Genomic DNA, 22,701 nt, shown 5'->3' on the forward strand with positions numbered 1-22,701 from the left:
CAGTACGGCCACCGTCGTTTGGGGAGGAGGCGGGGAAAAGGGTGGGAGGTGGGTCAGCGCGCGCGCCGCCTGTCCGTCGTGGTTTCCTGGCTGCGCGCGGCGGTGGAGGAGTAGCTGCAGCTGTTGCAGCAGTGACGAAGATGGCGGAAGGGTTGGAGCGTGTCCGGATCTCCGCATCGGAGCTGCGAGGGATCCTGGCCTCTCTGGCTCCGCAGGCCGGGAGCAGAGGTGAGTCGCACCGCCCAGCTCCTGGGCCGGGCCTGCCCGCCCCGCCTCCCTCTCCTCCTCTGCCTCCTCCCCGCTCGGTCCCCGGCGCTCCGGAGCCCCCGCCCCTTCCCCCAACATTGGGGGCGGAGGGCCGAGAGCTGTCCTCCCCACCCTACCGGCCCCAGGGCCTGTGTGGGGTTCCGCTCAGCCAGTTCGGGCCCCCTTCGGAAGAGCCCTGCCTGAGTGCCTGCCTCCGCCCCCCTTTCTTACAGCGAAGGGGACTGTTCCCCCATTGCCCTAGTCTTCTCAGACCAGCCCGTGGATTCCCAGACGTCAGGAGACACGAAAAGGAGTAGGCTCTGGGGTCTGGTGGAGGCCCCGGGGTGTAGCGTTCCTAGAGGAATCGTTCGCAGGCCTGCCCCGTCATCTATTTAACGTTAAAGAGGACCTGGGGAAATTGTGGAGGAAGGTTTAACTCTCGGAACTTCCTTGCTGAACTTTTTTACCCCAAGGCAGGCTTCTGAAGACTGCGCCACAGAGGGATCCAGGACCTCAGAGAGTTGACTCTACTCTGGTTTGGCCTTGGCATGTGTGGCAGCTGTTTTTATCAAAATGCTCAACTTGCAAGTTAAAGCCACATCAGGAAAGCTTCTACGAAGATTCTAGTGTCTTCCCCCTCCTTTGTTAGGCACAGTGGAGTTGTGTAGAATGGTAGCTGTATTTCTGCAGATCTTTGGCCAAAGTCTGTAAAATTGGTTTTTGTTGGTCAACTGAATTGGATTATTCAGGTTGTTTTCTCTCTCTGCTGTGGAACATAGTAGTAGATGTTCTCCCTCCCACCACTTCACCTAAGTTACAAAGACTGCTGAAGGTGAGCTATTCTGGACTTTAAACTGCTTTACTTAATTCATACTTGATGAAGCAGTCTTTTAAACTTCTGAAGGTACTGGAGCAGTATCTTAAACATCAGAGATTTTTGTTGTTGTTTTTTCTTCTGTTTTCTTTTGCCCATAGGTGTAAATGCTGCAGCATATGATACCTATTATGGATTTGTTTACATTGGTGTTTAGAGAACAATACTAGGACTTTATATGGCATTCCATTTTGTGTGCTCTGTAATCTCACTAATTCCTGTCACTTTCCCACTGAAATGTTTAGTGGCTATTTGTAGTAGTCTCTCCCCTTAATAGAAAAAATAGAGACTTGCTTATCTGTCGTTAAGTTCATGGAGCCTAGAGAGTGGTTTCTGAAGTCCTGTGCTCTTGTCCTTTTTTTAAGAAAAATTTTTATATATTGATTTTAGATTAGAGAGACAGAGAGAAACATCAATTTGTCCTTCCACTTATTTATGCATTTATTGGTTAATTCTTTTATGTGCCCTGACTGTGGATCAAACCTGCAGCCTTGGTATATTGGAATGATGCTTTAACCAGCTGAGCTACCCAGCCAGGGCTTTGTGCTCTTCTTGAGTGCCCCCAGTCTTTGGTATTTTGAGAGCATGTCACAATACTTTCATCATCTTCCAGGGAAAGAGCTCTTATGGAACTTTTTCATTCTCATATTCCATCATCATAGTAGCAATTAGTCTCAGTATTCCAATGGTGATAGTGTGAGCAGTATTTTCTTGGAATAATTCTACTGGCTGCTATTAGAGAGTTGGTGAGTATGAGAGGAATTGAAGAATGTGAAAGGAACTACTTCCAGTTTGCTTCTTCAGGAGGTATATGAATGGCGTCCTGAAGAAGAGGATTTTTCTGGCCAAGTTCAGAGACTGGACTTGCAATTTTTTTTTCTCCAGAGATGTCCAGAACCGTGGGTTGTTTTGCATACCCTGCTTTTTCTTCTTTTTCCCCCTTTTCCTACTAGTATGTTAAAAGGACTTAGCCACCCTGGAAAACGTTAGAGGCAAAAGAAAAAAAGACTACGATGGATCTTAGGGCTCTGTAATAGAGAATAGTCTAATGCTTAAATGTTTGAAGATCTTTTATTCTGACAGTGATGGGGTAGTTTAGAGTCTTGGGGATCCACATATGACTTGGTACTACAGTATTTTTTTTTCTTATTTCCCTATCCAGGGTATAGGTAACTACAACACAAGTTCTTAGCGTTAGTTGCTGAACAATTATTGTAAACTTATTAGAATTTCTGCTTCTGCAGAAATTTCCTTCCTTGTTCATCAATAGTAGCATTTTGTTGTGTAATTCTTGCTTGACTTTCCTGTTAATTTACCAGAATGACATTTTCCCCCTTCTCTCCTCATTTATTCTTTTTTTCTTACCTCCTTTCCTCCCCATCACTTTCTCCAACATCACAGAAAACATGAAGGAGCCCAGGCAACGCAAAGATAACAGGCGCCCAGATCTGGAAATCTATAAACCTGGTCTTTCACGACTAAGGAACAAACCTAAAATCAAGGAACCCCCTAGGAGTGACGAATTTAAGGATGAAATTGTTAATGACAAAGATTCTTCTGCTGTTGGAAATGGTACACAGCTCATCAAAGACGTGTGCAAGAAACTGGACAACCAACAGCAGAATGGTCCTGTGGATCCAAAAAATATTCAGGCACAGGAGTCCTTTCCTAGGACTGCTGGACAAGAGGATAGAAGTCTAAAAATTAAGAAAACAAAGAAACCTGACATGCAGATCTATCAGCCTGGAAGACGTTTGCAGACTGTTACCAAAGAATCGACTAGCCAGCTGGATGAGGAAGAAATCCTCAACCAGGTAGAACAACTAAAAGTAGAGGAAGATGAATGTAGGGGACATATGAAAGAGGATGTTGTGAATAAACCAGACAAAAATGAGGCACACAGGAGCCTAAATTGTAACAGAGTAAGGGCTGCAAAGGGAGAAAAAGGAAAGAGGATTGAAAAAGGGGAGGGGATGATGAAAATGAATGAAGACACAGCACAGGGGAAGCTGGGTTCTGCAAAGCGCTATTCCCGCTCAGACAAACGAAGGAACCGCTACCGCACTTGCAGTACCAGCTCAGCTGGTAGCAACAACAGTGCTGAGGGGGCTGGCCTGACTGATAATGGATGTCGCCGCCGCCGCCAGGACAGGACCAAGTTGAGGCCACAACTGAAGAAGCAAATTTCGATGTCCTCAACTGACTCCTTAGATGAGGATAGAATTGATGAGTCTGATGGACCCAGGAGGAGCTCAGAAAGGAAGAAACATTTAGAAAGAAGTTGGTCTGGCCATGGGGAAGGAGAGCAGAAAAGCAATGGTAAAGAAAACCGAGGTACTCTTCGTGTCACTTTTGATGCAGAAACCATGAACAAAGATTCCCCCACAGTGAGGTCAGCCAGGGAGGATGTGGATAGGATAAAGCCTGATAAAGGCTTGAGCAGTGGGGACAAGGGCTCTGAGAACCAGGAGTCCAAAAACCTGAAACAAGAACTTCGGGGTCGTGGCCGTGGCATTCTGATTCTGCCTGCCCATACTACCCTATCTGTCAATTCACCTGGTTCTCCAGAGTCTACACCTTTGGGACCTCGGCTTTTATTTGGATCTGGTAGTAAGGGATCTCGGAGTTGGGGACGAGGAGGCACCACTCGACGATTGTGGGACCCAAACAATCCTGATCAGAAACCTGCTCTAAAGAGCCAGACACCGCAGCTACATTTCTTGGACACTGATGATGAAGTCAGCCCTACATCTTGGGGTGACTCACGCCAGGCCCAAGCATCTTACTATAAGTTTCAGAACTCTGACAACCCCTATTATTACCCCCGGACACCAGGCCCTGCTTCCCAGTATCCTTACACAGGCTATAACCCTCTGCAGTACCCTGTGGGCCCTACAAATGGTGTGTACCCAGGGCCTTACTACCCAGGCTACCCGACTCCGTCAGGACAGTATGTTTGTAGTCCTCTCCCTCCCAGCACCATGAGTCCTGAGGAGATGGAGCAGCACATGAGGAACATACAGCAACAGGAACTACATAGGCTTCTCCGGGTGGCTGATAACCAGGAACTGCAGCTCAGCAATCTGCTCTCCAGGGACCGCATCAGTCCTGAGGGCCTGGAAAAGATGGCTCAGCTTAGGTATGACACCAAAACTAAGTGCTCCATCCTGGCTAAAGGGAAATGGGGATAAGCTGGGAGGTGTATAGGCTTCTAGGGCTGAGGAAGTTAGAAACCTTTTAGGTAAGCCACTGGGTGTTATCTCTTTTTCACACTGATTTTTGTAAGGGAGGGGCAATTGGAAAAAAACAACTGAAAATTTTGTTTCTAGTCTTAGAGATTATTATGCTTTCCACTTTTTCTTTAAGGAAAAAAAATATTAACCTTAAGAAAACATGGACTCTGGAAATGGAAAAGGAAAGAGTTTTCAGAATGCCAAGAAATGAACAACATATAACTTGTGAACATCTTATGTCAGCTGTTAAATTTAGGTGGAGGCATATGGGGAAAAAAAACTTTCCTAGACCTAACTATTTTTAAAATGGCATTCTACTGTGCAGAAAAGAAGCTAGAATGATTACTATACCTGGTGGCATTTTGGATTTCCTACCAAGGAAGATGTTTAATTTGGAGGAAGCTCAAATCTTGGGTCTAGCCTTTTCTGTGGTGTATTTGGAGCTAGAAGTTGCATGTATTTTATTCCAGAGCTGAACTGCTGCAGTTATATGAGCGCTGTATTCTGTTAGATATTGAGTTCTCTGATAATCAGAATGTGGATCAGATCCTGTGGAAGAATGCTTTCTATCAGGTGATTGAGAAGTTCAGGCAGCTTCTCAAGGATTCGAATGTTGATAATCCAGAACAGATTCGGAACAGACTTTTGGAACTCTTGGATGAGGTAAACCATCATCTTTTTGTCCTCAGGAAAAAGGCCTTAGCATCCTGTAGTTGTGATGGATTTTTACCACCTGAAATACTATATTTTATAACAACATTGATAAAAAAAAAAATCTGTATGCTCTTTTCTTAGGTTTTGGTCTACCTATACTACTTTTGCTTCCTTGAGACCATAAATTACAATTGGAGTCAGTTCTGAGCTTGGAAGCTTTCTGAATCTCTTAGCCAGGGGTAGGGGGGTTGGAGGGTGGGGAAAGAGTGTGTATGCAGATGTTCATATATTTAAAACCATAGAGTGGCTTATGCTATGAATTTGTATTTTGTTTAGTTGGTGGCCACTAAATACTGTATATGCCTCCCTTAGCATCAGATGGCTGAGCTTTAGTAGAACTGTCAAGTCACTTGCCCTAGTTTCTGATGGGTAGATTGGATCAGAATTGGCTGATTCAGCTTTTTATTTTTTAATTTCTTATTTTTTCTCTTTATAGGGTAGTGATTTCTTTGATAGTTTGCTTCAAAAGCTACAGGTAACTTACAAGTTCAAACTGGAGGACTACATGGATGGTCTTGCCATTCGCAGCAAACCATTACACAAAACAGTAAGCCAGTTTCTTTTCTTAAATTTATTTATTCACTTAGTTAAGTGTTTATCCAGTGTTAGTTATGTGCTAGGCACTGTGCTGGGTGTTAAGGATACAAAAATGAAGCATTGAGGTAACAGAGAAATTAAATCAATAATTGTAATGTCGTAAGTATTGTGATAATGGTGTATATAGAATATTAGGGAAGTGGATATAATTTAGGTGGATGGGGTCAAGGAAAGCTTCTCAGAGACTTTCAAGTTGAGTTTTGAAATAATAAATAGGAGCAGAAGGGGCAGATTCAATACAGGGCACAGTGAGAAAGAATCAGGCCTTGTTGGAAAAGTGCAGGAAGTTCAGTATGCTGGTGTCTGTAATGTGGAGTTGAGCTGTATAGGAAATAAAGAAAATGAAGTAGGAAGGGATAGATCATAAATTCTTTTTGAAGAATTTGGGCTGTATTCTGAAAGCACTGAGGAACCATTGATTGATTTCCAAGAAATGGATATCATAGGTGTGTTCTTACAACCAGTCACTCTGGATAATGGATGAGTTTGGGCAAGAGTGGAAGTAGTAGAGTCGGGGTGTGGACCCGAATGAAAGTGGAGGTATTGCAGGTAGAAAAGAGGAGACAGATTGGAAAGATATAAGGGAAACAATTGAACTACTGGCTGACTCTGAAGGATGAGATTGGAGGCATGAAGAATCTAGATCATCTCCCAGTTTGTGGCCTAGGAGAGTGGCTGGGAAGGAGGAGGTTAGTTCAGTTTTGGATATGCTTAGGTGGAGGAGCTTGAAAAAGAACCAATAGATATTCTGGTCCATCTGCAGCTTAAGAGAAAGAGCTGGGCTTTTGATACAGATCGAGGCGTCATCAATGTATATATAGGTGATAGTTGAAGCAGAAGTTGGGATAGAGGGAAGGCTGGACAGAGAGTGAGGTTATCAGATTTCAAGGTGGTGGTGCTGGGTAAATTTGTCAAGTGCCATAGAATCATCAAATGCTAATATTACTAAAAACTGTTCATTGGATTGGATGGCCTTATCACAAGTTATTGTAATTAGAGAAGATGGAAACCAGATTGTAATGAATGAGAAGTAGGGCAGTACATATAATGACAGAGTAGTACAGACCATTCTTTTAAGAATCTTGGCTATAAAGGCAAGGAGGGGAACAGTAGTTAAAAGAGAACATACTGTCAAGAGAAGTTTGTTTTTAAGCTGGGAGAGACTTGAACATATTTGTATATTGAGAAGAAAGGGCCTGGGGAAAGGAAAGGGTTAAAGATTCATTAGAGAAAGGGGTGTGATTTATGGAGCAGAGGCTTCTTGACTTTTCTGCTCCATCTGCATAAGCTCTGTTATTAATCAGCAAGTATTTATTGAGTCCCTGCTACATGCCAGGTGCCATACTAGGCATACACAATTAATTCATTGTGAAACAAGAAAGCCATAGTCCCAGCTCTTGGAATTTAGAGTTTGATTAGGGGAGAGTGCAGATGTTGAATTAGGAATTGCAGATGCTATGACTCTTGCAGAGGATGTTGTGGGGGTATATATTGTAAAAGGGCTTAGAGGATCACAGAGGACTGAGGAAGTCACAGTTAAGCTGAAGCTGAATACCTGAGACATTGGCTAGGTGAAGATGTATGTGAAAATGCATGAACTACAACATTCTAGGGAGAGGGAACAGTATATGTGAAGGACCTGAAGTAGGAAAGCGCAGGGTGTGTTAGGGGGATGGCAGAAAGTCTAGTCTGACAGGCACAGAGAGTAAGGTGGGCAATGGTGCTGAAGACATGAGCAAGGTCGTTGTTAGGGTAATGGAGAGCCTGTGGCAGAATTTGTTTTTTCTTCCCCTTATTGAGATGGTAAAGTGGCTGTAGTATGGAAACATAACTAGTTTTCTTGGTGGTTATCAATTAAATACTAAGGGTTCTTGGCGTTCATTCATAGAATGTGTGGAATAGTCAGGACTCTGCAGGTGGGTGACATAGTGATATATAAGTTTGCTGAGGCACTTGTTTGAGTTATGTGTTAGGAGGCTGGTGTGCAGGAGCTAGTTATTTAGCTTGTAAATGAGCTTCTCCTTGCAGCTTTGTTATTTTTTCAGGGACATGGTAATTTTTTGTGTTGGGTGGAGTGGAATTACATATTATGAAGTGATGTCCTCAGGGAGGTTTTTAGGTGTGGCACATGTCTTGAGGTTGCTCAAGGTTTACTCTTTTGTTTTCTCACTGAGTGACAGATGCCAAGTCCATCAGTGAGAATATATATATATTATTCCACAGTCCTGTCACATTATAGGTATTTGGTAAAAGATAACTTACTGTTTTAGGGAATTATTTTGCACAGGGATGTAATGCAGTAACACAATGTGATATTAATAGTTTGAGGAGAAAAAGACTAATGATGGCAGGAGAGCAGAGTAAGCAATTGTCTTAATATTTGTATATCATTTTAAAATTTATAAAGTATTTCATATTTATTCCCTGTAGTTACCCTGTAGAATAGGTATTTTTACATTCAAATGAGGAAACTGAGTCCCAGAGACCTACTTGAGATCATACAACTATTACATGGAGAGTCAGGCCTCCTGGCTCTGAGTTTCAGAATGTTTTCTTCCATTTGCCTGGGACTCAAAATAAGAATGACCCCTCTCCTTTCTGCCACTCTGTCTTAGTAAATTTTTCATCACAGTGTTAGCTTTTATTTATTTATTTATTTTTAGCTAGTTAAGGTTAGACTGAAAAAAACTTTTTACTTTGTTGAGGACTACTAATGCCTTGTTAATGCTGCTCTGTTGTTTTGACTCCGTCCCTGTCCTTGGGCATTGAAATTAGAATTTCTTGGGTATGCTATTAACTGATTGTTTTTCCTAAAGGTAAAATATGCCTTGATCAGTGCCCAGCGGTGTATGATTTGTCAAGGAGATATTGCTAGGTATCGGGAGCAAGCCAATGACACAGCAAATTACGGGAAAGCACGCAGGTACTTTTGCCTCTTGTACATTTGCTTCTCTCCCTATGTGGCTTTGAGCTAAGTCCTATTAAGAACAATGGGCCACCTGATCTGCCTCCCATATGGGTGTCCTACAAGTGTCCTTGTTGGTCTGTGTAGTCATACTTTACCACCCCAGGCTTATATCTAACACTCCAGCTTATGTCTTAAGTAGTAAGGACTATCAGGTGATGAATTGGGAAAGAGCTGGTATGAAACTAGCACTTTTTTAAACTGTTTCTATTTCCAGTTGGTACCTGAAGGCCCAGCACATTGCTCCCAAGAATGGGCGCCCCTATAACCAGTTGGCTCTGCTGGCAGTGTATACGGTAAGAAATACTGTATCAGGGGAAGAATTCTGCAGGCAGTAGCTAAGAACTATGAATTTTTATATCATCAGCTCCTGGAGCTAGATTTCATCTATTCAGTTAGAATACTATAACCCAAAATATATCCCTTAGTGTCTCCCATCCTCAAACTCCTTTTATTGCTGTTACTTTGGAGGTAAGTTGTCAGCGATCCCTCACTTCATACGAATCTGTACTTTGTCCACTTTCACTGCACTTACATTCCTTGAAGAATTCTCATCCTCCAGCCAAACCACTCTGTTTTTGACCAAGGCTTCTGCTCTGAATCTTGTCTAGCTTCCTTTCCTAGTTCTCATTGACTGGGTTACTTATTTCTAGAAGGAAGGAAAATAAAACTCCCTCTACCTCTCCCTCTTAAAGTCCTCAGTTAGCCCCAAATACTCAGATCCTTGTTTCCTTCCTTGATATCATTCCTTTATTCCTCTTAGCTTTTCACCTAAGGAGTCTCCTCAGCAGAAGCACGGTAAATGCCAAATCACACCTCTCTGGATCATACCAAAGTCCTCTAAATGTGGCTCTAACGGCCTTGGGATCTGACAGAGCTCCTAGTGAGGAAGCTGAATTGAAGGGGAAGGGTGGGGGCCAATGGTAGGTACCAAATGTTCAAGTATAAGCAGCTAACATGCCCATTAGCGGGGGAGAGTTTTCTTAATGCTGTAAAATTCATTGCTCAAATAATGTTTGAGTTAATATAATTTATTCTTCTTTATTCCACAAAGGATTCAAAGAAATACCTGATAATTGTAGATTGAAATTGTTAAGTAATGTGGTTTAATGATATACTACCTTCAGAATGTATTGAATCTCTCTTTGCTTTTTACCTCTGTCCTATTCTCTTTGTGATGTTTTTTTCATACTTCTTTGTAGCTTTATTTTCCTCTCCCATTTTTCCTTATCTACTATTTTTCCTTCTTTCTCATTTCTTGTCTCCTTTTCTAGTTTGTCTTCTTGATAATTATTGAATGAATTGTCATATTTCTTGTTAATTAGAAAATAATTAATTTTTCTCTCAATGGCTTAAAAAATTGCAGTAAGATTCATATAACATATAATCATTTATTTGTAAGTAACTTATTGTTTGTAAAATCCAGTGCTATTTAGTACATTAACAATATTGTGCAACCATCAACTGTCTAGTTCCAAGACATTTTCATTACTTTTTAAGGTGTTTTTTAATTTAATTTTTTAAAAATTATATTTTATCGATTATGCTATTATAGTTCTCCTAATTTTTCTTCCTTTGCTCTCCTCCACCCAGCACGCCCCCACTCCCTCAGGCAATCCCCACACCTTTGTTCGTGTCCATGAGTCATGTGTATTAAGTTCTTTGGCTTCTCCATTTCCTATATTGTACTTTACATCCCCATGGCTATTCTGTAACTACCAATTTGTACTTCTTAATCCCCTCACCTCTTCACCATTCCCCCACACCCCCCTCCCATCTAGCAACCATCAAAATACTCTTCGTAGCCATAATTCTGTCTCTATTCTGCTTCTTTGCTTAGTTTTTTTTTAGATGCAATTGTTGATAAGATATGTATTTATTGCCATTTTATTGTTTATAGTTTTGATCTTTTAGTTAAATAAGTCCCTTTAATATTGTATATAATAATGATTTGGTGATGATGAACTTTAGCTTTTTCTTGTCTGGGAAGCTCTTTATCTGCCCTTTGATTCTAAATGATAGCTTTGCTGGACAGAGCAATCTTGACTGTAGGTCTCTGCTTTTCATCACTTTGAATATTTGTTGCCAATCCCTTCTAGCCTGCAAAGTTTCTTTTGAGAAATCAGCTGACAGTCTTATGAGAACTCCCCTGCAGGTAGTTAACTGCTTTTCTCTTCCTGCTTTTAAGATTCTTTATCTTTAACCTTTGGCATTTTGATTATGATGTGTGTTGGTGTGGTCCTCTTTGCATCCATCTTGTTTGGAACACTGAGCTTCCTGGACTTGTATGTCTTATTTCCTTCGCCAAGTTTGGGAAGTTTTCCTTCATTATTTTTTCACATAAGTTTTCAATTTCTTGCTCTTCCTCTTCTCCTTCTGGCACCCCTATGATTCGAATGTTGGCACATTTCAAATTGTCCCAGAGGTTCCTGAGCCTCTCATTTTTTTCAATTCTTGTTTCTTCATTTTGTGATTGACTGTTTATTTCTTCCTTATGTTCCAAATTATTGATTCGAACCTGTTTCCTTTCTTTCCTTCACCATTGGTTTCATGTGAATTTTCCTTCATCTCACTTAGCTTAGCCTTCCCTTCTTCCCTTCTGCGTTTGCCATACTCCAGCATATCTGTCAAGTCTATAAGCATCTTTATCACCAGTGTTTTGAACTCTTCATCTGTTAGGTTTGCTCTCTCCTCATCTGTTGGGTTGGCTATCTTCTCGTTGCTTAGTTCTCCCACTGGAACCTTGGTCTGTTCCCTCTTTTGGGCCTTACTTCTCTGTCTTCTCAACTTGACAGGCTTCTGTGTTTTCCTCTGTATCTTAGGTAGAGCTGTCACACCTAACAGATTTAGTTTGTTGATAACCTACAAATCTAGTGACTCTGAAGTGGTATTTCATTATGTTTTTGGTTTGCATTTCCCTAAGAACTAATGATATTGAACATCTTTACATATGTTTATTGGCTCTTTGAAGAAATGGCTATTCAAGTCCTTTGCCCAGTCTTTTTAAAATTAAAAATATTAAAAGTTTTAATTGTAAAATATACATAAATAAAATTTACCATCTTACCCATTTTTAAAAAAGATTTTATTTATTCTTAGAGATTGGGGAAGGGAGGGAGAAAGAGGGAGGGAAATATCAATGTGTGATAGAAACATCAATCGTCCCTGACTGGGCACCAGGCCCATAACCCAGGCATGTGCCCTGATCAGCAGTTGAACCATCAACATTTCTGTTTGTGGGATAATGCCCAACCAAGTGAGCTACGCCAGTCAGAGCCCATCTTAGTTCAGTAATGTTAAGTACACTCACATTGCTGTTCAACCAATCTTCAGAACTTTCCTCATCTTACAAAACTGAAACTCTGTACTTATGAAACAACTATTCCCCATTGTTCCCTCCTAGCCACTGACAACTATCCTACTTCTATTCCTATGCATTTGCCTACTCTAGGTACTTACATAAGTGTAATCATACAGTATTTAGTGTTTGTCTTTATGACTGCCTTATTTCACTTAGCATTGTATCTTTCAGGTTTATTCATGTTATAGCTTATATTAGAATTTCATCCTTCCTAAGGTCAAATAATATTCAATTGTATGTATATACAACATTTTGTTTTATCTCTCAGTAGACATTTTCACCTTTTTGGGCATTATGAATAATGCGCTGTGAACATGAATATACAAATATCTCTTTTAAGATCCTGCTTTCAGTTTTTTTGGGTATATACTCAGAAGTAGAATTTCAGGGTAATATAATTCTCTTTAGTTTTGAGAACTCCCATTTTCTCATGTCTAAAATGGAAATAATTATAATAACTATGTGGCAGTGTCCTTAGGTTTAGAGATATCTACATTTAAACAATTTATTATTTATTATATATATTTTTAAGATTTTTATTTATTTAGTTTTAGAGGGGAGGAGAGGGAGAAAGAAGGAGAGAAACATTAATGTGTGGCTGCCACTTGTGCGCCCCCAACTGGGGACCCTGTCTGCATCCCAGGCATGTGCTCTGACTGGGAATCAAAGTGGCGACCCTTTGGTTAACAGGTGGCACTCAATCCACTGAGCCACACCAGCCAGGGCTAGAGATAATATCTATGAAGTGCTGACCACTTGTCTCATATTTAGTTATGCTTACTCAATTATATTGCCATTGTTATTTAAAAATTTTAAAAGCAATAAATAAATTACTAGATGAGTTGAACATTTCTCTAAAAACAGACATACTCGGCTTTTATATTATATGAGGCTCTTTATTCTTTTTCCCCCTTATGAATACTTGGCTCTTAGAGTATCTCTGCATATAAGGAATAGTATTGTGCAAAAAGAGATCTCTGATGTAATTGGCATGGCTTCTTCCATGGATAACATTTCAATTTTCTTATTGGAATTTCTCACATCTTGGGATAGGTTGGAAAAGATAGTAGGGTTTCTTGGGTCAGCTGACTTAGGCTGGACTCAGGAAGAAAATTGGTTGACTTAGCATCTCTGGCCTCTTTCCACAGAGGAGGAAGCTTGATGCTGTGTATTACTATATGCGCAGTTTAGCTGCCAGCAACCCTATTCTGACTGCCAAGGAGAGTCTCATGAGCTTGTTTGAAGAGACCAAACGAAAGGTGAGTGGGGATGAGGCGGAATCATTCTTTCTTAGAAGAATATGTTTCTCTTACTGTCTGTGTCCTTAAGGGATTGACTAATAATGTGCTCAAGGAGTCTCATTGGGCTGTACTGATGGGAGTCAATCATTCCCTATGCAAGACCAACACATCTTTAGGAGAGCTCTCTGGGACCTTTGAGTGTACAGGTTCTGTAACATCTAGTTTATAGAATTAATGACTTTTATGAGGCAAAGCAGATGGTACTCCACTCCGTTTTTTTTTTTGTTGTTTTTTTTTTTAACTGCTACTTTGGAGCTTTGGCAGTTTTTACATTTTATAGTCCTTGGGCAACAAACTCAGGTGAGGTAAGCACTTGTCTTTATTAGCTGAAACCCAGTGGAGTCTGAGCTTTAGTGTTTGTATGTTGTATAGGCAGAACAGATGGAAAAGAAGCAACATGAGGAATCTGAACTGAGCCCTGACCAGTGGCGCAAAGGAAAGAAGTCTACTTTTCGGCATGTTGGAGATGACACTACTCGCCTGGAGATCTGGATTCATCCATCCCATCCCCGGACCTCTCAGGGCACTGAGTCTGGGAGGAATTCTGAGCAGGAGAATGGGCTGTGCAGCCTGAGCCCCACTGACGTAAGTTCCCGAGGGTGATGTAATGATCAAGATGAGCTGAGTGAGTATGGTTGCCCTGGTACACACTACTATCAGGTACACTGCACAGTCACTGCACACTTCATCCTTACTATGCACTTCCCTCTCTCACCACTATGTGGCACTGTAGAATTTAGTAGATAATTTTTCTAAGTGAAGCTGTACTTAGTATAGGATAAAAAGTTTTTGCTGGTTTGGGTTTGGGTCATCAATTTTATGTTTTAGGATTCTATGTGGGATTTTGGTGAAGCTAGGAAGAGAGAGCATAGTAGTTAGAAAACTACAAATGGCTGGTTCATTATGCCTTGAGAGTAAAATTCATAGTGGAGTGGGTGGTGGGGTAAGCTGGGATCAGATCTTGAAGGGTCATGCAATAAATCATTTGACCTTTATCTGAAGGTAGTAGGTAGCTGCTAAATGCTTTAAGTAAGGAAATAACATGTCATACATATTTTAGAAATACAACTGTGGCTGCCTGTGAAAATTTGTGAAGAGTTTGGGGAAGAGAGTAAGACTAGAGATAAGAATAGTAGATGGGTGCTACAGTAATCTAAGATATGGAGAGGATCTTAACCAGGAAATGGCTTTGGAGATTGGGAGAAGTGAATAGATATGAGGTATATTAAAGGGGTAGATAGCCAAAGGCCTTGATTGGGCATGAGGAGCCGTGGGAGAAGAGGAAGTCAAAAGTAACACCTGGGTTCTGTTTTAGGAATAGGGTGGATGATGGTCTGTTCTTTGAGATAGGGAATAAAGTTGTTATTAGTGGACTTGGTTTTAGGAGAAAGATGCTGAGTTTAGTTTTGGATATGTTGGAATTTTTGTTTTGTTTTATTTTTTAAATGTTTTATTTATTTTTAGGGAGAGGGGAAGGGGGGAGGGAGAGAAACATCAGAGTGTGTTGGCTCTTGCACACCCCCTACTGGGAACCTGGCCCACAACCTAGGCATGTGCCCTGACTGGGGATCGAACTTGTAACCTTTGGGTTCATAGGCCGGCACTCAATCCACTGAACTGCACCAGCCAGGGCTGGAATTTTTATAGTTTCAGAGGCTAACAGATATTTGAAACTGAGGAGACTAGTCTACGTCAGAGATGAAGATATTTGGAGATATCCTTTTATAGATGATAATGAAGTCATAAGAGTAGATATAGTCACTTTAGGAAAAAACAGAATAATAACTAGGTTAAAGATCTAAGAAAGGAAATAGATGTCAGAGGGAGGTCCTTGCAGAGGATGGGAAGGGAATGAGATTCAGAGCACAAGTTAAAAGGATTAACCTGGAAGAGGGTGAGAGATCCTTCTTTCTTATGCTTGAGGGAAAGGAGGAATAAATAATAGGGATTGCAGATAGGTTTGTGGGTATTGTAGGAGGAAGATGAGGGAGGGCCTTTTTGATGTCTTCTATGTTGTATTGTCTTTGAAGTTGGAGGCATGGGTGTCTGCTAAGAATGAATCAATGATGGAATAGGAGGACTTTCCCTTTGTGGTTTAATTTAAAATTTTCATTTATCTTCCTATATTCTTCTTAGTCTTTAGCTGTTTTGTGGATGACTTGAAAAAGTCATTGCATATAAATGAAATTATCAACTTCCTATATGCCATAGTGTGCATGGGTCCCCATATGTTAAGGTGCTTCTGAGGAGTTGCTGCAGTAGTAGACTCCCTCACTGCTGCCCTCTTCTAGTTTGGATATTACAGTCCCTGGATGTCTATTTGAATAAGATAAATTGTTTTATTGGGTTAGCCCCACTGTCTTAACAATCTTTAAAATGAAAGCAACAATAGCAATATGAGAAAGCATTTTATGGCTTTCTTTGGCCATGGCCTAAAGGTTAGGGAGTATTCCTCACAAAGCTTGTAACTAATCTTCTATAGATCTTTCTCTTCCATTAGGTGTTTATTTATTTTTTAAGTAATGTGTTTATAAATTTGTGTGTTTATTCTTGTATGCATCACAGAGAACACATTTTCAGCATGTGAGCTGTCATTGAATCCATTATAATTTTATTCATTATTTTTAATTATACAAATGATATGTGAATATATATTTCTAGTAAAAATTTAAATAATTACTCATATATGTAGAGTAAAATGTAATTTTGTTTTCTAAATTATTTGTGAAACTTTATATATTTTCAGCCCATACATCATTTTTGGGTAATTTTTACTTCCCTTAATTTCTTTCAAATTTACGTCTGTGAGTTTGGGCTTTTAGTTCTAGACTACCAGCACTTGAGGTAGAAGTGTGCACTTTCATGGCTCTTCATTTATCCAGTCAGGAAACCACACTGCCTTTCTTTTTTTTCTTGTTTTTTAACTTTCTCAGGCCCAACTCAGCTTCCCATATTTTTTTATTTCTTACATTAGGCTTGCTTTCTCTGTTCCTCAGAACATACAGTTGATGAGAGTGGGGATTTATCCACATATATTTGAGTGATTGGGCATTGGGGATACAGAGATTAAAACAACCAAAAATGATCTTTAACCTCAGGGAGCACTCTGTCATGTGGGGAAGACCCAGGAACATAAATATATTATTATAATGCAGTGTGCCAAGGGCTGTGGTAAATGCAAACATGAGAGGCTGAGGGAGCACACAATTAAAGCAACTAATCAGAACATGGTTAGGGAAAGCTGGGATGAAGAAGCATTTTGCAGCTGAAGGATGATGGAAAGGGCACTTCCACTCTGAGGCATGAACACTTGAGAGAGGCATCAGGGCTTAGGAAACTGTGAATAGTTCAGTATGGCTGGAGGCTAGGATGCGGGAAGTGCTCTTGCTAGAGACCTGAGTCAATTACCTCTTCTTTTCCTGTACCCCCACATCCAGTCCATACCGAGAGCTATTGAATCTACCTCCTAAACAGAATTTGAATCCATCTACTTTTTTGTGTTTCCACTCCCACCATCCTAGTCCAAGTTCTCACTTTAGTAATCCACAGACTATTGAAAGAAGTTCCTAAGTGCCTTTCCACATTTATTTCTGGTCTTCCTTAGCCCTTTCTTTTTAGATAGTAACCCAAATGAGTTACCTGATCATGCCACTTTCCTACTTGAAAGTCTTTAGTTGTATCTGTTTGCTCTTAGATTTAGCTCCAAAATTTTTGGCATAATCTATAGACCTCAAATGATTTAGCTCCTGCTGCCGCCGACCTTGTATCCTTGCTTTCCCTCTTTGTTGTTCTCTGGACATACTGGCTTTTTCCTTAAAGGACCCAACCTCTTTTCTGGCCCTTTGGCTGTTGCACATTCTCTCTGCCTGCAATACTCTTCTCTATCAGTCCCATTCTTACTTACCCTTAAATCCTCAGCATAAATATCACTTCCATTCCCAGGGAAGCCTTTCCTGATTCCTGAGACTGCCTGTTTTTCCTTTGTAATATCACATTTCTTATTAAGTAATTTTAGGTGCAGCCTTGTTGTTGTTGGTTAAGGTCTCTCCTTTGCTAGGTTCAAAGTTCTGTGAGAGTGAGGTTCATATCTATTGTAGTTTTCACCGCTTTATCCCCAGTGCCTACATGTAGAAGATTCTAAATAAATCTTAATTGAATATGTAAATGAGGGGAAGAACAGTGAGGGATGAAGCTATAGAGAATATAGGAGGGATCAGATCCTTTATAAATATTGAGAAGTTTTCATGTATTGAGGATTTTAAGCAGGAGGATTAGATTGTGTAATGATCACTTTTTAAGTACTTCTAGCACTGAAAAGATTTAAAGGGAATTTTTAAAAATGCAGTAGTACCCCCAATTCATTGTATCTAAATGGAACAATAATGTACTTAAAGTGACAGTCCCTCATATTCTTGTCTTCAGAGATACTACTATTAACACTTTTTAAGAAATTATTTGTTTGTTTGTTTATTTTTAGAGAGAGGGGAAAGGAGAAAGAAGGGAGAGAAACATCACTGTGGTTGCCTCTCACTCGCGCCCCCAACTGGGGACCTGACGTGCAACCTAGTCATGTGCCCTGACTGGGAATCGAACCAGCGACACTTGGTTCGCAGGCCGATGCTCAATCCACTGAGCCACAGCAGCCAGGGCTTACTATTAACTATTTGAGGGAGGTTCTTCCAGACCTTTTTGTAAGCATTTATATGTATGTACGTATGCACACATACTTGCAGACACATAAAATATATTTTTAATAAAATGGGATTATATTATATATATTTATCTACAGTTTGCTTTTTTAAGTTATCATTTGGACATACAGTCAGTTCTGCTATAATGCAGCACACACATTTCTAAAAAATCACTGCACTATCCAGAATCACACAATAAGAACCACAGAGGTTATGAGGAAAATGGGGTTGGGGAAAACACTCAAAAATTTCTTCAGTGACGTTTTTTAAAAAGATATGAACCTAATAAAACAGTTGTACAATTTTATACATGTTCATTGGTTAAGAAATAATGTAAATACTATCTTTAAAAAGGCATGAGGTTTGCCTATACAGGTAGGCTTCAGAAGGACTGCAGCTTCTGAGTTATTGTGAAGTGGTGGGTATTTGATATTAGATGGGCAGGTGTAGTGCCAGGTGTGGAGAGGTGTGGCTCAACACGAGTTCACGTGGTGAACTATGGTACCTGTTTTGTGTATTTGGGTTCAGTTTTCTGTGTTCACCCGGTATTTCTCATGAACAAAATCACACACAAGCAAATGTAAAATTTGTGTTATGGTCATACTGTTCCCTAATATGCTAATCACAATGGAATGAATTCTTATTTTCAAAACAAGCATTATAGCAGAACTGACTATATTTCCACTGTCTAAGAACATCTTTTCTTAGTATGTTTTTATTATGGCTGCATGATATTCCATTATAAAGAAAGATGTATGTCATTTATTTAACTTGAGTTTAATTTAAATATATGCTGTTCATTGCTTGTTCATTTTAGTTGTCCTTGTTGGGTGATTAGCCTTAATAGGAATTGTTCCTTTGCCAACTCCCAGAGGGTTTCTAGCATAAACTACTAAAATTCAGATCCATGAATAAGAAACAAAATTTGGCTTCAGGTGGTTATTAGTAATGATAGTAAAGTCCCAAGTAGTTTGTTATCTCTCTGCCAAGCATGGGCTTTGGATCTCTCTGTGTATTTGAAAGACTGCAGGGGGTTAGCTTGTGGGTTGTTGGTTTTCAGCCTTGACATGTGGTTTGTGTTGAACATGCAACCTGGGAAGGGGACTGCCAACCTCAGCTGTAAGTGGAATCCTCTTAAACTACTGAGACTGCCATTTAAACTCTTCCCCTACCAGCTAGGCCACTCAAATTTAATGTCACCAGGGTTCCAAGTATTCCTTATTTAATAGATGTGTCTTCTGCTGTGCCTCAGTTCCCTTTGGAAATCAGAAAAGAGTACTGCTTAGCAAATGAGTTCTTGCTGATAGTGAGTTAATTAAGGATATTAAGTTATAGCATCAGACATAATTTTTACACTGAAAAGCAAAAGTATCTGATACAACTGCTGAGGATTTTCTCAGACCTGATTGCTTCATTAGCATCTTGAATAGAATATAATACGTGCATGTCTACTGTGGAAAAATGAGCAAATGAGAACGGGAGCCTTTGATAGATGTTTGTTTCTAACTGTAGTGAGTTCTTGTGTTCTGACATGGTTTGGTTTACCATTTCCAGCATTTTCCCCAACCAACTGTGACTATTGAAGCTAACAACATGCTTTGTGCTGTGTATAGAAAGATGCCTTTAGAGATGTCATTGTATATTTGGCCAGACTCTTGCCTAATCTTCTCTTTTGCTCCTCTGAATGTGTGTTTTGGTGTTCATACTGGGCTGTACAGTAGTTCCTAATACGTACCTGTTATTTGGTCTCTTTTTTGAATTTCTCAGCTTATTTCACCCACCAAATCATATTGTCTCCTTTTCGTTCCTTGTTCTTCTGTCACATTCCATTATTTATTTTGTTTTAAGGACTTGGTCAGGTCCGGAACTTAATGCAGTCACCCCTGAGTTTTTGGAGTAGAAGGCTGTGTTCCAGGTCCAGTGCTTAATGAGACTAAAGTTTAGTTTACCTGTCTTATTGTGCCAGCTTTGTGCTAGGATTGTAAAAGCAATTCTGACAGTGGTATTTCCTTTGAGAGCTTAGGGTCTGGTGCATGGGTCAACAAGCCTTTTCTTTAAAAAGGCAAGAGAGTAAATATTTTAGGCTTCACAGGTCATGTGGTCTCTGTTATAGAAACCCAGCTCTGCTGTTGTGGAGCTAAAGTAGCCATAGACAATACATAAACGAGTAAATACACTGTGTTCCAGTAAAACTTTATTTATAAAGACAGGCAGCAGGCTGCATTTGGCCTGTGGGCCTAGTTTGCCAGCATCTGGTTGAGTTGAAGGGATGGCTACATAAACAGAATGTTTCAGTATACAGTCAATTATTGTTATTTGCATCGGTTATATGTTCTATAAAGTTGCCACAGACACTGAATTAGTGAACACTGAACCATTGCTCCTAAGAAAAATGCAGGTTAAGTTCCCATGAGCCTCTGGTTATAAGAATTTCATAAATATTCAACCTTGTTTTATGTATGTTTTCATTTAAAGACATACCTGATTTAATACTGTTGATTAATTACCATTGAACTCATGGCCAGGAGCACTGTAGGTCATGCCCTAACAAAACTTGTCTAACACGTTTTTCCATAAGACACATCACAGTCTTCTTGTGCTTAGGAACACTAGACAGCATGTCAAGCACTACTTTTGGGGACCATTTTAATCAGCGAAATCACCAACAAAAACCACAAAAATGCGAAAAATGTGACACGAAATAGACCCAGAAAAGGATAATTGCTTACAGTATGAGAGCTCGAACAAGAAGTCAGAGTCACCTGTTTGACCTCAGCTGGGAACATGTGTACTGGGCAGCCTGAATTTTTTGCCCTCTGTACATGTCCACAAATGACTGGGAATGCACCATGAGTATCGATTTTGGTGTTACTAGTAAGGTTTTATCATGTAGATGAATTCACAGTTAGGAAATCCACAAATAATGAGGACTGACTGTATTATAGTGTTGAGGGAGGTATACATTGGCTACCGCAGAAGCCCAAAGAAGGGCACTTGGTCTAGTCCTGGTGGAGGCATGGGTTTTGCTCTCCTTTAGAGCAAATTCAGAGGGCTTCCTGGAAAACTTAACTAGGCAGTGTGAGGAAAGACTGTTTCAGGTAGAAGGAACAGCATGGGCAAAGAGAGGAAGTGTGACATGGTTGGGAGGCGGGGGTGTTGGCAGGGTATCTAAATTTGTGATCACTTGGAGGATAATGTAAGAAAGTTGGAATGTTAGAGAGACTGAGCCTTTCGTTGTAACTACTTTCCTGTTGGGTGCTTGGTATGCATGGGTGGTCATCAGTGGGCTTATTCTGGGAATAATTTCTTTCTGGAATTTCACATTGCCTACTTGTATATATATTGTTAATTCAGCAAAAGCAACACCATTCCATTCATTAAATTTTGTAGGGTGGGGCCCTGGCAGGGTAGCTCAGTTACTTAGAATGCATACCTGATACACCAAAGTTGCTGGTTTGATCCCCAGTCAGGGTACATACTAGAGTCAACCAATGATGCATAAATAAGTGTAACAACAAGTTTATGTTTCTCTCTCTCTCTCTCTCTCTCTCTCTCTCTCTCAAACCAATAAATTTAAAAAGCTTTTAAAAATTTGGTAGGGTAGAAGTTGACTGAATTTTTTGCCCCATAGTTTGCTGATTAAAATTTGAGGGATACTATTTTTTTTAAAGATTTTATTTATTTTTAGAGTGAGGGGAAAGAAGGGAGAAAGAGAGGGAGAGAAACATCAGTGTGTGGTTGCCTCTTGCATGCCTCCAACTGGGGACCTGGCACACATGTGCCCTGACTGGAAATCGAACCAGCAAACCTTTGGTTTGCAGGCCAGCACTCAGTCCATTGAACCACACCAGCCAGGGCGAGGGCTACACTTTTAGACAGTGCTTTAGGCATTCTGAACTCAAACATACAGAAGATAGTCTTTTTGTGTCTTGGCTATTGGAGGAAATTGCCACTGGGTTTGTGTACAAAGATTTTTTCTTTTCATTTTGATATTTTTATTGCTTTAAAAGATTTCCAAAGCCAATACATGCTTACTGGAAAAAAAATTGGAAATGCAGATAAACAGTATGTTTTTACCGCCTAGAAATAATCACTGTAAACATCTTAGGATATGTTCTTCCTGCATGTTTTTACAGGGCACAGCATTTAGATTGGAAATAGCTAATGCCCACTAACCTGGGAAATCAGAAGAGAAAAAAATGCCTAATTATTAACCCAGAATCTGGTTGAAAAAGTGGTATTCTAATTTCTGAGGTCAACACAGTTATCTAAATTTTGCCATTTATCAAAATAGCACAATTTGAGTGAAACCATAATGTCCTCCATCTCGTGCATAGAGATTTCTCAAGCCACAGGAATAACGAAGAGTGAGTTCAAGAAAGGTTGAGTCTGACTGAAAGTGCCCATTTCATGAGGAAGCGTCTGGAACTAGTGATAAACTTGGCATGAGTGATAAATATGAGGCCCTTTGGGCATAGAAAGCTTGTGACTTTGTAAAGTTGGATTCTAGTTGAAGGAGTTTTTAGGCAGTAAAGTTGCAGTTGGCTTCTCGTTCAGTGGGAATAGAGATGGAAAGATCTAGGGCAGAAGTGATTGCCTTTTTAAATATATTTTACTTAAAGAAATATTTTTTAAATATTTATTTATTTTAAGTATATTTTATTGATTATGTTGTTACAGTTCTCCCAATTCCTTTTCTCTTTGTTCCCCTCTTCCCAG

General features: G+C 40.1%; 1 protein-coding gene across 2 annotated transcripts in view; it reads left to right on the plus strand.

Moving 5' to 3' along the window:
* Positions 1 to 50: 50 nt before the first annotated feature.
* SMG6 (SMG6 nonsense mediated mRNA decay factor) overlaps positions 51 to 22,701 on the plus strand; it is a 214,824-nt gene continuing 192,173 nt past the window's right edge. The window contains exons 1-8 of one of the 2 annotated variants that reach the window (XM_090257748.1): positions 51 to 228; positions 2,522 to 4,259; positions 4,824 to 5,016; positions 5,504 to 5,614; positions 8,481 to 8,587; positions 8,847 to 8,925; positions 13,139 to 13,249; positions 13,664 to 13,876. In XM_090257748.1, coding sequence (XP_090113874.1) covers positions 141 to 228; positions 2,522 to 4,259; positions 4,824 to 5,016; positions 5,504 to 5,614; positions 8,481 to 8,587; positions 8,847 to 8,925; positions 13,139 to 13,249; positions 13,664 to 13,876 — 2,640 coding nt within the window. In that variant the 5' untranslated portion in view covers positions 51 to 140. The remainder of the gene's footprint in view (positions 229 to 2,521; positions 4,260 to 4,823; positions 5,017 to 5,503; positions 5,615 to 8,480; positions 8,588 to 8,846; positions 8,926 to 13,138; positions 13,250 to 13,663; positions 13,877 to 22,701) is intronic. The other variant, XM_090257749.1, reaches the window with a different exon arrangement.

This window comes from Furipterus horrens, unplaced genomic scaffold (assembly GCF_987537825.1).
Source record: "Furipterus horrens unplaced genomic scaffold, mFurHor1.1.pri manual_scaffold_11, whole genome shotgun sequence".
In the NCBI taxonomy this organism is placed as follows: domain Eukaryota; kingdom Metazoa; phylum Chordata; class Mammalia; order Chiroptera; family Furipteridae; genus Furipterus; species Furipterus horrens.